This window comes from Bufo gargarizans, chromosome 1, assembly GCF_014858855.1.
Source record: "Bufo gargarizans isolate SCDJY-AF-19 chromosome 1, ASM1485885v1, whole genome shotgun sequence".
Taxonomy (NCBI): domain Eukaryota; kingdom Metazoa; phylum Chordata; class Amphibia; order Anura; family Bufonidae; genus Bufo; species Bufo gargarizans.
In genome coordinates, this window is record NC_058080.1 from 417,477,264 (window position 1) to 417,491,911 (window position 14,648).

At 46.3% G+C, this 14,648-nt stretch overlaps 1 protein-coding gene across 3 annotated transcripts in view; it reads left to right on the plus strand.

The window, feature by feature from the left end:
- DENND4C (DENN domain containing 4C) overlaps nt 1–14,648 on the plus strand; it is a 130,254-nt gene that overhangs the window by 48,500 nt on the left and 67,106 nt on the right. For all 3 annotated transcript variants that reach the window (XM_044271636.1, XM_044271644.1, XM_044271653.1), the window contains exons 14-17: nt 3,370–3,405; nt 3,506–3,636; nt 4,818–4,950; nt 5,452–5,658. In XM_044271636.1, coding sequence (XP_044127571.1) covers nt 3,370–3,405; nt 3,506–3,636; nt 4,818–4,950; nt 5,452–5,658 — 507 coding nt within the window. The remainder of the gene's footprint in view (nt 1–3,369; nt 3,406–3,505; nt 3,637–4,817; nt 4,951–5,451; nt 5,659–14,648) is intronic.

Sequence of the window (14,648 nt, forward strand, 5' to 3'; positions counted from 1 at the left end):
CAAACAATTGTCCAAAACGTTTTGGTATGCAGAAGCGAAGCAGTAAAGGGGTTGTCTCACTTCAGCAATTGGCATTCATCATGTGTAGACAAGGTTAATACAAGGCACTTACTAATGTATTGTGATTGTTCATATTGTTTCATTTCCTGGCTGGATTAACCACATGATACACTGCTCATTTCCATGGTTACGACCACCCTGCCATCCAGCAACAGTGATCATGCTTGCATACTATAGGAAAAAACGCCGACCTCTGGTGGACGGGACTGTGGAAGCGCACATAGGCTAGTGCTTTTTCCTGTAGTGTGCAAGCATGGCCACCATTGGAGTTTAAAGAACCAGAGTTTAAGACAAGGAGCAAAAAACGTAAGGTTTGCTAGATTTTCCTCGTGTGTTGTTGCCTTGATTCTAGATAGTCCTCCCACTACAGCAGACAGGATCTAATTCTAACTCATATTTACTGTTTTCCTACTTTACTGTTAATCCCCATTTAAACATGTGCTCTATGGACAATGCCACTAAGTGTGTGTCCTGTGCAATGTATGCGTGCCTTGAAGAGCCTTTCGAGGGTGAATACATTTTAGGGCTGCAGCTAACTATTAATTGAATAATCGATTAGTTGTCGATAATTTCATTGATTAATCGGGGGGGGAAAAAACACCTAAATGACAAAATAAAGGGGTTTATATGATTTTACTATGTTCAAAGGCCATATTAAAACAAATTGTGGATGGCACTGCTATGGGGGATCTGTGGATGACGCACTGTTATGGGGGGGATCTGTGGATGACGCACTGTTATTGGGGGGGATCTGTGGATGACGCACTGTTATTGGGGGGGATCTGTGGATGACGCACTGTTATTGGGGGGGATCTGTGGATGACGCACTGTTATTGGGGGGGATCTGTGGATGACGCACTGTTATTGGGGGGGATCTGTGGATGACGCACTGTTATTGGGGGGGATCTGTGGATGACGCACTGTTATTGGGGGGGGATCTGTGGATGACGCACTGTTATTGGGGGGGATCTGTGGATGACGCACTGTTATTGGGGGGGATCTGTGGATGACGCACTGTTATTGGGGGGGATCTGTGGACACTATATAGCATCTTATGCTATATGTGTCATCCACAGATCCCCCTCCCCATAGCCCCGGCCCCGCCGCTCACAGCAGTAGACTATTCCTTAACTGGCAGTAACTTTTACTTCAACTTTAAATCAGCGCATCTTTATTACCTTACAATGAAGCTCTGGTAACGGGCAGAGCAGGCGGCGGTGTTATGTCACTCACTCACGTGACGTGCCTGCTCCGCCCACTTTATGAATAAAGCAGGCGCATCAATAGTTAGTGCCTTAACTTTCTCTACATGATGCTATTTGCTGAAGTGATACAACCCCTTTAATATTCCCTTCACAGGAACTAATGGGCCTGGCCAACCCCTGAAAAACAACCCCATAGCATTATCTCTCCTCCTTTAAACGTTACATTGTGGAATATCTAGGAAGGAAGAAAGTTCATGGACTGACCTTTTACAATGGTGACATCCTATTACAGGACCACTCTTGAATTCAATGAGCTTGAGCTCTTTAGAACAACCCATTCTTTCACAAACGTTAGTAAAGGCAGACTGCATGGCTAGGAGCTTGATTTTATATACCTGTGGCAATGTGAATGAATGAAGCATCTGAATTCAATGATTAAAGGGGTAATCCGTTTGTTTGTAACTGATGACCTATCTTCTGGATAGGTCATTAGCATCTGATTGGTAGGGTCTGACACTCTGGACCCTGCTGATCAGCTATTGTGAGCACCATGGCCTTCTTGCTGATTACTCTAGTGATGTCACGACCATCGCTCACATGGCCTTCTTGCTGATTACCCTAGGCCAGTGATGTCACGACCATCGCTCACATGGCCTAGGCACAGCTCAACCCAATTCTGAATGGGGCTGAGCTGAACCTAGGCCAGACCATGTGACCAATGGTCATGACGTCACTGGCCTAAGGTAATTACCAAGAAAGCCACAGAGCTCACAGTAGCGCCTTCTCAAGCAGCCAATTGGATGCTGATGACCTATCCAGCTACAAACAAATGGATAGCCCCTTTAAGAGGTGTGTCCCAATCCTTTTTTCCATATAGCTTATCTTCTGTATTATTCATTACACTTTATAGATACCATATACGTATACATCTCTTCATGTAGAGCTCTATGGATATTTTGGAATACCCTTTTTAACACTATGCATATTAGAAATTTATAGTCATTAGTGTAACTTGTATTTCATTCATTTAACCCCATTTCTACCCCGGGCCAGTTTTCGCCCTCCTGCCCAGGACATTTTTTTGCAAATCTGATGTGTCACTTTATGTGGTAATAACTTTGGAACGCTTTTACTTATCCAGGCCATTCTGAGATTGTTTTCTTGTCACATATTGTACTTCATGACAGTGGTAAATTTGAGTAAATATATATATAAAAAATAAATAAAAAATGTACCAAAAATTTTGAAAAATTCACAATTTTCTCAATTTCAATTTGATTTTAAAACAGAAAGTGATACCTCATAAAATATTTGTTACTTATTGTTCCCCATATGTCTACTTCATGTTGGCGTCATGTTGTGAATGACATTTTGTTTTTAGGATGCTAGAATGCTTAGAATTGTAGGAGCAATTCATTTTTAAAGAAAATTTCCAAAACCCACTTTTTAAGGACCAGTTCAGGTCTGAATTCACATTGTGGGGCTTACATAGTTGAAACCCCACATAAATGACTACATTTTAAAAACTACACCCCTCAAGTTATTCAAAACTGATTTTACAAACTTTGTTAAGGTATTCCACAAGAATTAAAGTGACGTCTGATCAGTACGATGTAATAAGAAGTCACCTGCCTCTATAACGTACTGTTGCGTCATTGGTCAGGACTGGGTTAAATCTCTGTTCATTCTGAGCTTTGAAGTCAATGACATGGTCCTATCAGTGATTGACAGCTTTCCCTCTATGACTACATATCAATATCTTTCTGCTGTATAACATGCTGCCAGCAAATTGTGACATTTTCATTGCGACAGGTTCACTTTGAGTAACTTGATTGTTTGTTTTTTTGACCCAGTGGTGAGTTTTCTACATCTGAAAGCATCTTAATAGGTTCTTACATAGAAAATGTCAAATACAAATCGTTTCTTTCCTGTCTTACATAGCTGCCATCACAGTTATGCTGGTTGTTTTAGAAATAGTAAGGTCTTGTTAAACAATGCATGTTTTACAGCTGGATATTTTGTAGTTGTTGAACTTTGACATTAATGATGGCAAATAAATTGACTATTGTCACATTAACACACATGACTTAATTGTTGTTTTTAGCTGTTTCCTGACAAAGGCAATGAAAAGGGGGACAAGGTATGTGTCACTATCCTAGCATGAATTTCAGTAAGTGCCTCATTTTTCTTTGTGTTCATCCATTTTATACTGTAAATTGGCATAATTATCCGTCTCACAGGTAGACCAGGAATTCCCTGAAGATACCCGCTTGATAGAGCTGGATGAGTCGCAGAAAAGTGAACACACCGTGTTTATAATGCCACCTGAGCCTCTGCCAGAGGATGGGCCTGATCCAGGTCCAAAATATAGGTAAAGCATTTTTATATCGACAGTCACGGGCCTCAGCTTTCTGCTGCTTACATGTTGCCATTTCCCATCCGGCAATTTTAACTGCTGGGTTGTCAATATCATCAATAGGGGTCTGACGCCCAGCAAGCCTGCCGATCAGCTGTTTGAAGGGGCCTTGGCTCTGGCGCGGTGCTGCGGCTCTTTCTTGTCCTTAAGGCTGGGTTCACACCTGAGCGTTTTACAGCGCGTTCCTACACGCTGTAAAATGCTCAACAGGCAAGAACCAATGATTCCCTATGGGCATGGTTCTCACTACACGCTGTAAAACGCCCCGAGCAGTCCGACAGCTGAAACCCTTTAAATTGATAACATGGCCTTTCTGCAGTTCAGTCCCATCACATGAATGGAACTGAGCTTCAGTACCAAGCACAGCTGCTATACAGTGTACAGCACTATGTTTGTGCCAGAGCCCTTCAAACAGCTGAATGGCAGGGGTTTTGCACTGATCGGATATGGATGACCCCTCCCAAGGACAACAACAGAGTCCTGGACAGCAGTTTTAACTACGTGCAGACCGCCGATTTACTATAAATGTCTGGTTGGTCCGCATTTAACTCCGCAAAGATGTTCCTGACCGTCCTTGCAGAAAACCGTTGCATGGAGATTGTGCAACTGCGGGAGCAGGGAGCTCACTGTTGGTGACACCTTGGCTCCCGATAAAGAAGGCAGGGACTTTTATTTATTTATTTTTATTGTCCCTGCCTTCTCCAGCCTGCAAGAGTTCACCGCATTCAGCCTAGCTGGATACTGCCATTCTCCTCTGGACCCTATTGGCTAATATGAGATCTGGGCGATTTCTAGCCATGAGTGCTGGGTTTTGGCTCGACAAATACTCTTGCCTCCAACTTTTTTTGTCCGAAACAGGACAGCCGGGATCCCATCATAGTCAATAGAGTCCAATGGTTAATGGCAGTATCTGGCAAAGCCTGTTCCGGTGAACTCAGACAGGCTATTCACTGCCTAACAGCCAGCTGGATCTGTTCGATGCAAGTGTGAACCTACTCTTAGTTGGATACTTTTCTTCTTTTTTCAGTTTTTATGTATGCCGTAATAGACATAGGTGTGGTTATATCATTTGTATTAAATTAATGACACTTTCTAATATATGTGAAGAAATGTTAATTATACTTGCTGTCATTTAGCTACAAAAGCTTTCCAAGGCTTGATTATGCCCTTTTTGATCGGACACGTGAGCAGTATCTCACATTCAATGGAAATCCAAAAACCAATCGAGTATCAAGTAGCCCTACCTTTATTGCTAAAAGGACCAAGCAGGTAAGTTCCCTCAGAATGTATAAAGTACATGTCTTTTCTGTATTTCTTGACACCTTTACATTTACACTCTACATTTATGTAAGTGTCCCTGGGGTTGTTCATGAAACGGGTTTCTTAATTACTTTTAAAGGGGTATTCTGTTTCTATAAAGTTATCTCATATACACAGAGTAGGGGATAGCTATTAGATTGGTGGAGTCCAACCCCCTGGGACCTTGTACCCCATGGAGGCTCCCTAAAATGAACGGAGTAACCAGTCAGTCATGCATGTGGCTGCTCCATTCATTTCTATGAGAGTTGCAGAGACAGCCAAGCGCTGTGCTCCATTAATTTTGGGTGTGCCTCCACAGGATATGGGGTCCCCATTCTTGTTTGGTCTCCCATTGATCTAATATTCCCTATCCTGTGGTTATTGGATAACTTTAAATAACCGGAATACCCCTTCAAGGGAGATATAAGTTCCATTCTAATGTAGAATTTCTTTTCTATATTTATATTATAGGAGATTAAAGCTGCACATAAAGTGGCCAGGAAATACAGCACCAATGCCAGCAACTGGCCCAAATGCTTATTCAGCCATTGTTTTAGTCTGTGGTTCGTCTGTCTGCCAATTTATGTCAAGGTTTCTCATTCAAAGTCTCGAGCACTCCAGAAGTCTTATGAGGCGTTAGTAAAAATGAGAAAGACTGAGGTGGATCCACTGGATGAGGTGATTACATATAAAATGCCCATTTTAAATGAAATGTTACCCTGTGAGATTAATAAATCTTCCAGTGTTTGAAATGACTTAACAACGATTTTTTTGTTGAATTGGTTAGTTGCAGGACCATCTTCATATGAATTGTATAACTTTAAAAAATATGTTTTATATGATTTTATGTTTTTTGTTATCACTGTGCGGTGATAATGGCATTAAAGTTTTTAGTAATTGATAAAAATGGTCTCGATGTAATGGTTACCTTCAGAAAGTGGATTTGCATTAGTGATGGAGGCCTTGGCCAAGATCAATGTACTTATCTGTTGAAACTGAAGTAGATTATTGGCATGTTTTATGTTCGTTTGATCCTTGGTGTTGGGGTAGGTGATAAATGAAGGGGCCCGTGGGTCTCTTTGCAGAGGAGAATGGAGATGGGTACTAAAATTGGAGAGTATTGATGGATAACCCAAGGGAACAAATTATGCATGAAGTGTTTGTGATAAGGAATGTTAGTCCAATCGGAAATTGCTGTAAATGTAAATAAATCAATAGCTATGTATCATAATGTTGTAATGATGTAATCGGTGTGTAAAACATTGAAGTCTATGTACTGCAGCATACTAAAGAAGACTTGAAAGTACAATGCTAATTATTTATTTGTTCTTAAGGGTATAAAAGACCGTGTTTGGGGACTTAAACCGAGCGCTACCTTTTGCCACTGCTGCTACACGCTTCCATCTACCTCTTATGCCATAATCTGCCTGACTTTTATATTTATTTCAACGCTGTCTTGCTGCTCTTGTCTCTAAATCAACAAAATAATCTTCTCAAGAAGAAGTTACCTCAAGGACTGTTGTGCTGCTGTGTCCAGTATGCAACACAGACATTGATGGCTTATCCTAAGGATAGGTCATCAATATTTGGTTGTGTGGGTCCAACACCTGGCACCTCCACTACTCAGATGTTTTGGGCATCCGTGGCTCCCAAAACTATACAGTATATGGAATGTAAGCTCTGTACATGTCATTTTTGGTGTGCTGCAGGTCAGTATTATTGTTGCTGAGCTGTAGTACCCTAGAACTGCCATTTCACAGTGTACAGAGCTGGGCATAATAATGAAGGTGTTCTATTCACTCTGTGTAGTAAAAATAATTGTGACCTACGCTGTGCCACCGACAGCGAGAGTGACTGAGTGTAGGCCAGAACACTTTCCCATTGGATGTCTGTTAGGGGCCCAACATTAGTTTCCCATTTATCTTTCAGTCCATGTAACGGGTCCCCAACACACTTTGGTAAGAGATCACCATAAGCAAAGGAGTTAAATGATTTGGAGATAAGGGCCATAACTATCCTACCCCAGTACCATAGATGGGTAAGCATGTCGTGCGACCCTGAGAATGAATAGCATGCCGCAATTGAAGGTACTGCTAGAACACAGAGTGTTCTAGTCCAAATTCAGTCTGCAGAGTCTGAAGCGTGTCAGTCTCAATTAACTGGTGAATGTATTTTTCCCAGGCCTCAAAACCTTCCAGCTCATGCAATTAGCATACGTGAGCATTATTCCAAATTGGGGTGTACTTGGTACAGCCCTGAACACCCAGTAAATCCTTACATTTCCACCAAACTGTATGTAGGAGAGAGAAAGAGAAAATGGGCAAGGAGTGATTAGTTTAAATCTATGAGCTTCCGGAGACCCCACCAAATCGGTCGTACTTAAATGGTGTTGTAAGATCTTCTGCATAGAGTCCTGATTTGCTGGTATGCCACATCCCTGTAGATGTTGCAATTGTGAAGCTAAATAAAACGCCCAGGGATGAGGCAGTGCCACCCTCCTTTCTCCTTATCTAATTGCAATTTATCAAGTCTAATTCTAGGGGTTCCCTTACTCCAGAGAAGGTCCCTAAATGTACAGTCTATCTGCTTAAAAAGATATAGAGGAAGCCATAAAGGAGCATTATGCAGAATGTAGAGTATTTGCGGCATCCATATAATTTTAATCAGGTTAGCACGATCCATCACCGATAATGGGAGCTTGTTCCAAGCTTCCATTTTAATTTTTAGTCTGTCTAATAGAGGCAAGAGATTCAAAGGAATGTAATCTGAAACTTTAGGGGGTAACCCAAATACCTAAATATTTGAATCTATCCACTCGAGCGATAATCACATTCGTAGGGAGTGCTATACTTGCATCTTCAGAATGTAGCATCATCAGTGCCGATATTCCCCAATTTATGTAAGCTCTGAGTATTTACCTAACTGTTTAATAATATTCATAATACTAGGGAAGGAGTGAGGAAGATTATCCACAAACAACAAAAGATCGTCAGCGTATAATGACACTCTCTCCTCATGGGCCCCGTATTGAAATCCTGTCAGTCCCCCCAGAATACCGAAAAATGACAGCCAAGAGTTCAGTCACCAAAGCAAAGAGCAGTGGCGAGAGAGGGCAGCCCTGACGTGTTCCTCTTCCCATTGCAAATGAGGGCGATAAGGCATTATTTACGCAAATTCTTGCCCTGAGAGGCAACATATAATAACTTTACCCACTGAACAAAAAGGGAACTAAACCCCAAGTTCTCCAGGACCGCCCACAGGTGCGCTATCAAATGCCTTAGCCGCATGAAGCGACAAAATAGCCTTACCCCTTGGACCACCCGGGACCGCCTGGAGATTAAGATATAACCTATGCAGATTTACTGCAGTAGATTTAGATGACATAAAGCCAGCTTGATCAGGGTGAATCACAGACCCCATCACTGTACCCAATCTATCCGCCAGAACCCTAGCAAGGATCTTCATTAGGGATGAGCGAATCTACTTCGGATGGTACATCCAAAGTCTGTTCGCATAAAACTTTGTTTCGATCCGTACAGTATTAGACTGTATTGGCTCCGATGAGCTGAAGTTAATACCACTGATGGCACTGGAGTGGCAGCTGGTGGCACTGGGGGGAGCCTGATGGCACTGAGGGGGCATCCTGGTGGCACTGAGGGAGCAGCTGATGGCACTGGATTGGCAGCTGGTGGCACTGGGGAGCAGCTGATGGTACTAGTTTTTATTAAGGAAAACAGTCTATTAATTAATTTTTCTTATTAGATTACTCGATTAATCGTAAAAAATAATCGATAGAATACTCGATTTCTAAAATAATCGTTTACTGCAGCCCTAGTGACAAAGGTGTCTAACGTTTCAGTCAATTCCAAGACCTTGGTCACAAAGTCACTAGTAGGAGAAAAAGTAAACAAAATACATAAGTATACTTAATTGTAGAAGATTGCTGAATTCATAAAGGATTATTAGTCTACTTTCACACTGGCGTTTTGAGTTTCCATTTTGTGAGATCCGTTCAGGGCGCTCACAAGCGGTCCAAAACGGATCAGTTTGTCCCCAATGCATTCTGAATGGAAAAGGATCCGCTCAGAATGCATCAGTTTGCCTCTGATCAGTCACCATTCGCTTGCAGCGTTTGGTGTCCGTCTGACGAAACTGAGCCAAACTGAGCCAATCTGACACCCAATGTAAGTCAATGGGGATGGATCCGTTTTCTATGACACAATCTGGCACAATAGAAAACGGATTAGTCTCCCATTGACTTTCAATGGAGTTCATGACTGATCCGTCTTGGCTATGTTACAGATAATACAAATGGATCCGTTCTGAACGGATGCAGAGGTTTGTATTTGAACGGATCCGTCTGTGCAGATCCATGACTGATCAGCACCAAACGCGAGTGTGAAAGTAGCCTAAAATGAATGATGGACGAGTAGGGAAGTACAGGTCAAGGCCTGTGTCATGGCTACCGAGTATGTATGGGGTCAATATGGGTAAGTTACACAATGTTAAGTCATCATTAGAGCTGCAGAGTGCACTTATAGTTGTAATAGAGAGTAAGATGGTATGATGGAGGGTATGGGGAGAACTATGTGTAGGTGGCTGGAATGTAGTAGAAGTTTGGCAGGGGTATAGTGGTATGGTTAGAAAGGAGGACTAGAGCTGGTGGTGTAATGTGATAGAGATAATGGCAGAAGGGGTGTAATGTGAACATGACATGTAGCAAAGATATGGCAGAAGAAGGGTATATGATGGCCCGGCAGTAGGCTGATATGAGACATGTGTTAACAGAAGTATGGTAGAGTATGATGAGCAGATGGCATAAAGGCAGGGATTAAGCGAATAATGAGATATAAGACACAGGCCTTGATCTGTACTTCACTACTTGTCAATCATTCATTTTATAATCCTTTATCAATTCAGCAATCTTCTACAATTAAGTATACTTATGTATTTTGTTCTCTTTTTCTCCTACTAGTGACTCGATGACCAAGGTCTTGGATTTGACCAAAACGTTAGATGCATTTGTCACATATACATTAAGACATCTTTTTGCCAATTTATTTGGAGGATACTTCACATCTGGGCCATTTGCCCCCTTCCTGACCTGGCATAATTTAGCAAATCTGACGTGTCACTTTATGTGGTAATAGCTTTGCAACGCTTTTACTTATCCAGGCCATTCAGAAATTGTTTTCTCTTGACACATTGTACTTCATGATAGTCATAAATTTTAGTCAATATATTTCACCTTTATTTATGACAAAATCCCAAATTTACCATTTTGAAAAATTTGCAATTTTATGTTGGCATCATTTTGTAAATGTTACATTTTTTTTTTTTTTTAGGACGTTAGAAGGCTTAGAATTTTAGAAGCAATTCTTAAAATTTTTAAGAAAATTGCCAAAACCCACTTTTTAAGGACCAGTTCAGGTCTGAAGTCACTTTGTGGGGGTTACATAGTGAATACCCCCCAAAAATGACCCCATTGTAGAAACTACACCCCTCGAGTTACTTAAAATTGATTTTTACAAACTTTGTTAACCCTTTAGGTGTTCCACAAGAATTAAAGGAAAATGTAGATCAAATTTTAAAATTTCACTTTCTCGCCCAGTTTCCTTGGGGGACACAGAAGACCTTGGGTATAGCTCATCTCCATAGGAGGCGTGACACTAAGTGAAAACTGTTAAGCCCCTCCTCCACAGCTATACCCTCAGCCTGGAGAGAGAGACTGCCAGTTTTTGCTTAGTGTCCAAGGAGGCAAGACACTCCCTGCTACTGCAGGGCTGATTCTCCTTGTTTAAATTTTGATTTTTACTTTTTTCTTTTCTTTTTGTTCCAGATCATCAGGGACAACAGAGTCGCACTAGACCTCTCTGTTTCTCCCGGGGTCGAGCTGCGCCAGTGCCGGTCATCCGCACTGCTGCCTCCCCCACAGAAGGCAAGGTGGACCAGGGCAGCCCAGCTCCCCTGTATCCCGCCAGCGCAAGGGTCGCCCGCACGCCAAGCCCCTCTTCCAGCGTCCTGCCACTACGGTGCCAGTAGCTGAAGGGGCGACCCTGCTGGAATGGACCGAGGGTGAAGACGGCTATGGTGAGAGATTGGCTTCTCCAGCCCTACGACCCCCCCCTTTCCACCACCACCACCACCCGGTCTCCTGCGGGCCTAACCCCCCCCCCCCATGGCCCATACTGTGCCTCTCTGAACAGCTTTCATAGCTGTGATGGTGAATGCCTTGCCTCTGATGGCAGAGGTCATGAGTTCGAATCCCTGGACAAACCTTAACCCTTCCACTGCTGGATCTAGGCTGGCCCCTGGGGTGCCGCAGGGCGGCAATCTGCTCCCTGCTCCCCCCCTCCCCCTCCTGGCCCCATAGGACATGCAGCTGCTGTCCCCCTTTATCTTTTGATGTCCCGCCGGTATATGATACTACGCGGGCACCCGATCTCGGGGTCCCCCCATCTCCTTACCGGAGCGTTGCTCAGGGCCTGGGGCCCGCTCCTGACAGACCTCGCCTCCGGCCGGCATGGACATTCCGGTGCGGCCGGGCGCCGCAATGACCTGCTGGGCCGCCATCGGGCCTGCGGGGCCGCAATTCCGGCACTCCATTTGGGCCCGACTCTTCCGGCCTGCGGGGTGGGCTCCCGCGGCCGGTTTAATGCGCCGCTCCGCCTCAGTCCCGGCGGTATATAATACTATGCGGCCCCGGTCGGCCGGGCGCCGCACAAATTTAGGCCCCGGCTTTACGGCCTACTAGGCCGCGAAAGTCTGGCCTTTGTTGGAGGGGGCGGGTACTTCTCCAGGCGCGAATTCTTCCCGCCTGGGGCTTCCTCCGCCCCCAGTGGATCGCAGCGCCGGCCCCCAGGCCGGCTCCCTGTTAACCCTTTGGGTGCAGGCCGGCTCCCAATGGGCCTGTATGGTTGGCCACCCCTTTTTTCTCTTGCATCAAGAGAATCTGTGCCCTATATGGTGGTTCCCCTTTAGCCTCAGAGAGGCTGTTTTAAAAAAAAAAAAAAAAAAAAAAAATATGAAATAATAATGAATAAACAGATGTCTAACAGATTCTTGTGGGCTGCGCAGGACGCTGCAGCCCCTTCCATAGGCAGCATGGTTTCGCGCTCCCAGCCTGCGTCGCTGCCAGGTGCATTTCCCCTTTTAGGCGGTTTCTTGCCCTCTCCCGGGATGCAGCGCGGGCCAAGTGCATGCGGTCAGTTCTGTAGGCAGCATTCGTCACCCTCTCCAGGTATGGTGCCTGCCATGGGCATGACCCCCCCCCTCCCAGGCGGGATACTGCACTCTCCCTGGCTGCGGGCTGGCCCTGTGTATGACCTTCTTAGGCGCGGTGCTGGCCATGTGCACGACCCCCTTCCATAGGCGGAACGCTGCACTCTCACTGGATTCGCTGCCAGCCGTGTGCGTGACCCCCTTCCATAGGCGGAATACTGCACTCTCACCGGATACGGTGCTGGCCATGTGCACGTCCCCCTTCCATAGGCGGAACGCTGCACTCTCACTGGATTCGCTGCCAGCCGTGTGCGTGACCCCCTTCCATAGGCGGAATACTGCACTCTCACCGGATACGGTGCTGGCCATGTGCACGTCCCCCTTCCATAGGCGGAACGCAGCACTCTCACTGGATTCGCTGCCGGCCGTGTGCGTGACCAACTTCCATTGGCGGAACGCAGCACTCTCGCTGGATTCGCGGTCGACCATGTGCGTGACCCCCTTCCATTGGCGGAACGCTATACTCTCACTGGATTTGTTGCCGATCATGTGCATGTCCCCCTTTTATTAGGCGGAAATCTGCACTCTCACCGGATGCGGTACTGGCCAGGTGCACGACACGCTTCCATAGGCGGAACGCTGCACTTTCACTGGATTTGCGGCTGGCCATAGGCATGACCCCCTTCCATAGGTGGTATGCTGCACTCTCATTGGATTCGCTGCCGGCCTTGGGCACGCCTCCTTCCCTCAGGCGGCATGCATACACTCCCTCTGTCTGTGGTTGTTCTCTCGCCGGTGCGTTGCTGGCCATGTGCATGAACCCCTTCCATGGCGGGGTGCTTGCACTCTCGCTGGATCCGCTGTCAGCCATGTGCATGGCCCCTCTTCCGTGGGCGGTGTACGCACTCTCACTGGATTCGCATTCGCTGCCGGCCATGGGCATGCCTCCCTTCCTCAGGCGACATACACACATTCTCACTGACTGTGTTTGTCTCTCGCCAGTACGTTGCTGGTTATGTGCATGACTCCCGTACATGGCAGGGTGCTCTCACTCTCCCTGGATGAGATGCTGGCCATGTGCATGACGCCCGCTGCACGTGCAAGCGGGCGTCATGTTTACACATCGCACCAGCGCCGTACATGGGTGGAACGCTTGCACTCCCATTGGATTCGGTGCTGGCCTTGTGTGTGACCACCCCTCATTCCATGGGCGGACCTTTGCACGCTCATGAGATTCACGGCTGTCCTTGTACGTGCTGTGCTGGACTTGTACATGTCCCCTTCATTGGCGGAGTGGTTGCACTCTCACAAAGTTCGGTGTTGGGGGAATTATTGCACGCTCTCTTAATGCTAGGATAACCCTGTGCATGTCCCCCTTTCACTAGGTGGACCTCCTGCGCTCCTGCAGGATTGTATGGTATGTCCTATGTCTCTGGAGTAGGTACGACCTTAGGCGTCACCCCCTTTTGGGGTGGGCCTTTGCACTCTTGCCGACTGCAGTTTGCCAGGTACATTTCCCCTCTTTCGGGGCGGACTGCTTACGTTCCATCGCGTGCCATGCTAGGCTTATGCATAACTCCCTTTCAGGTTGCACTTTGCACTTCCATAGATACTGGGGCACTCTGTGGCTGGCCCTCTTCTCTGAGTGTCTTTTTTGCAGGGAGCGGCCGTTCTTGTGCGTTGTTTGGGCCGTTTCTGCCTTCTCCTCCCGTAGGTGGGTTGGCCTTCTCACTGCTTACGGGGCTGCTCGTACGTATGCTTCCCCTCCTTCCTGCGACATCCCTTTGTTCTCTTGGGTTACTTGCCGCAAGCCTTGCACTCGTCTCTACAGAGATCGTTCTGTCCACCTGACCCGGAGGGCTCTGTGCTCTCTACTGCACCGAGCTGGGTGGTACTCATTCATTTCGTTGGCCCTTCCTCCCGGGAAGTGTTCGTGGTTCCTAGATGCGTGCTGTTGTCTGCAGCGCCCCTCGGATTCTTCGTTGGCTCTGGCGGGACTATGGTTCCTTCGCCTATTACCATTTCCTCCTCTTCGGATGCAGTGTGGTATGAGTCCTTCCTCTTGGCGCCCTCTACGCTTCGGTCTGATCTGCTACCAGGTTCGGGCCACTCTTCTCGGGTAGATCACCCAACTTCTCTTGGATGCTCTATTACCCAGGTCCGGAGGACTTCCACCTTGGGTTCTTCAGGGTATTTGCCTTCTGCGAGGCGGTGAACCTGGCGTCTCACAGTGTAGCAGGGTTCTGCTTTTGGGCTGTCCTATGACTTCCCTGCTGCCCACTCCTCCTTTCGGTTGGGGGGTGTGATGCCGGCCTCTGTCTCGACTACCTTGTCTCGCCGGCTCTGTTTGGCTCCCCGTTCGGTACAGATCACGCCGATGTGGCTTCTGCCCGGCCAGGCTTCAGAGGCTGTTCCTTCACTGTCCTCCCCTCTGGGGGGAGCATGGT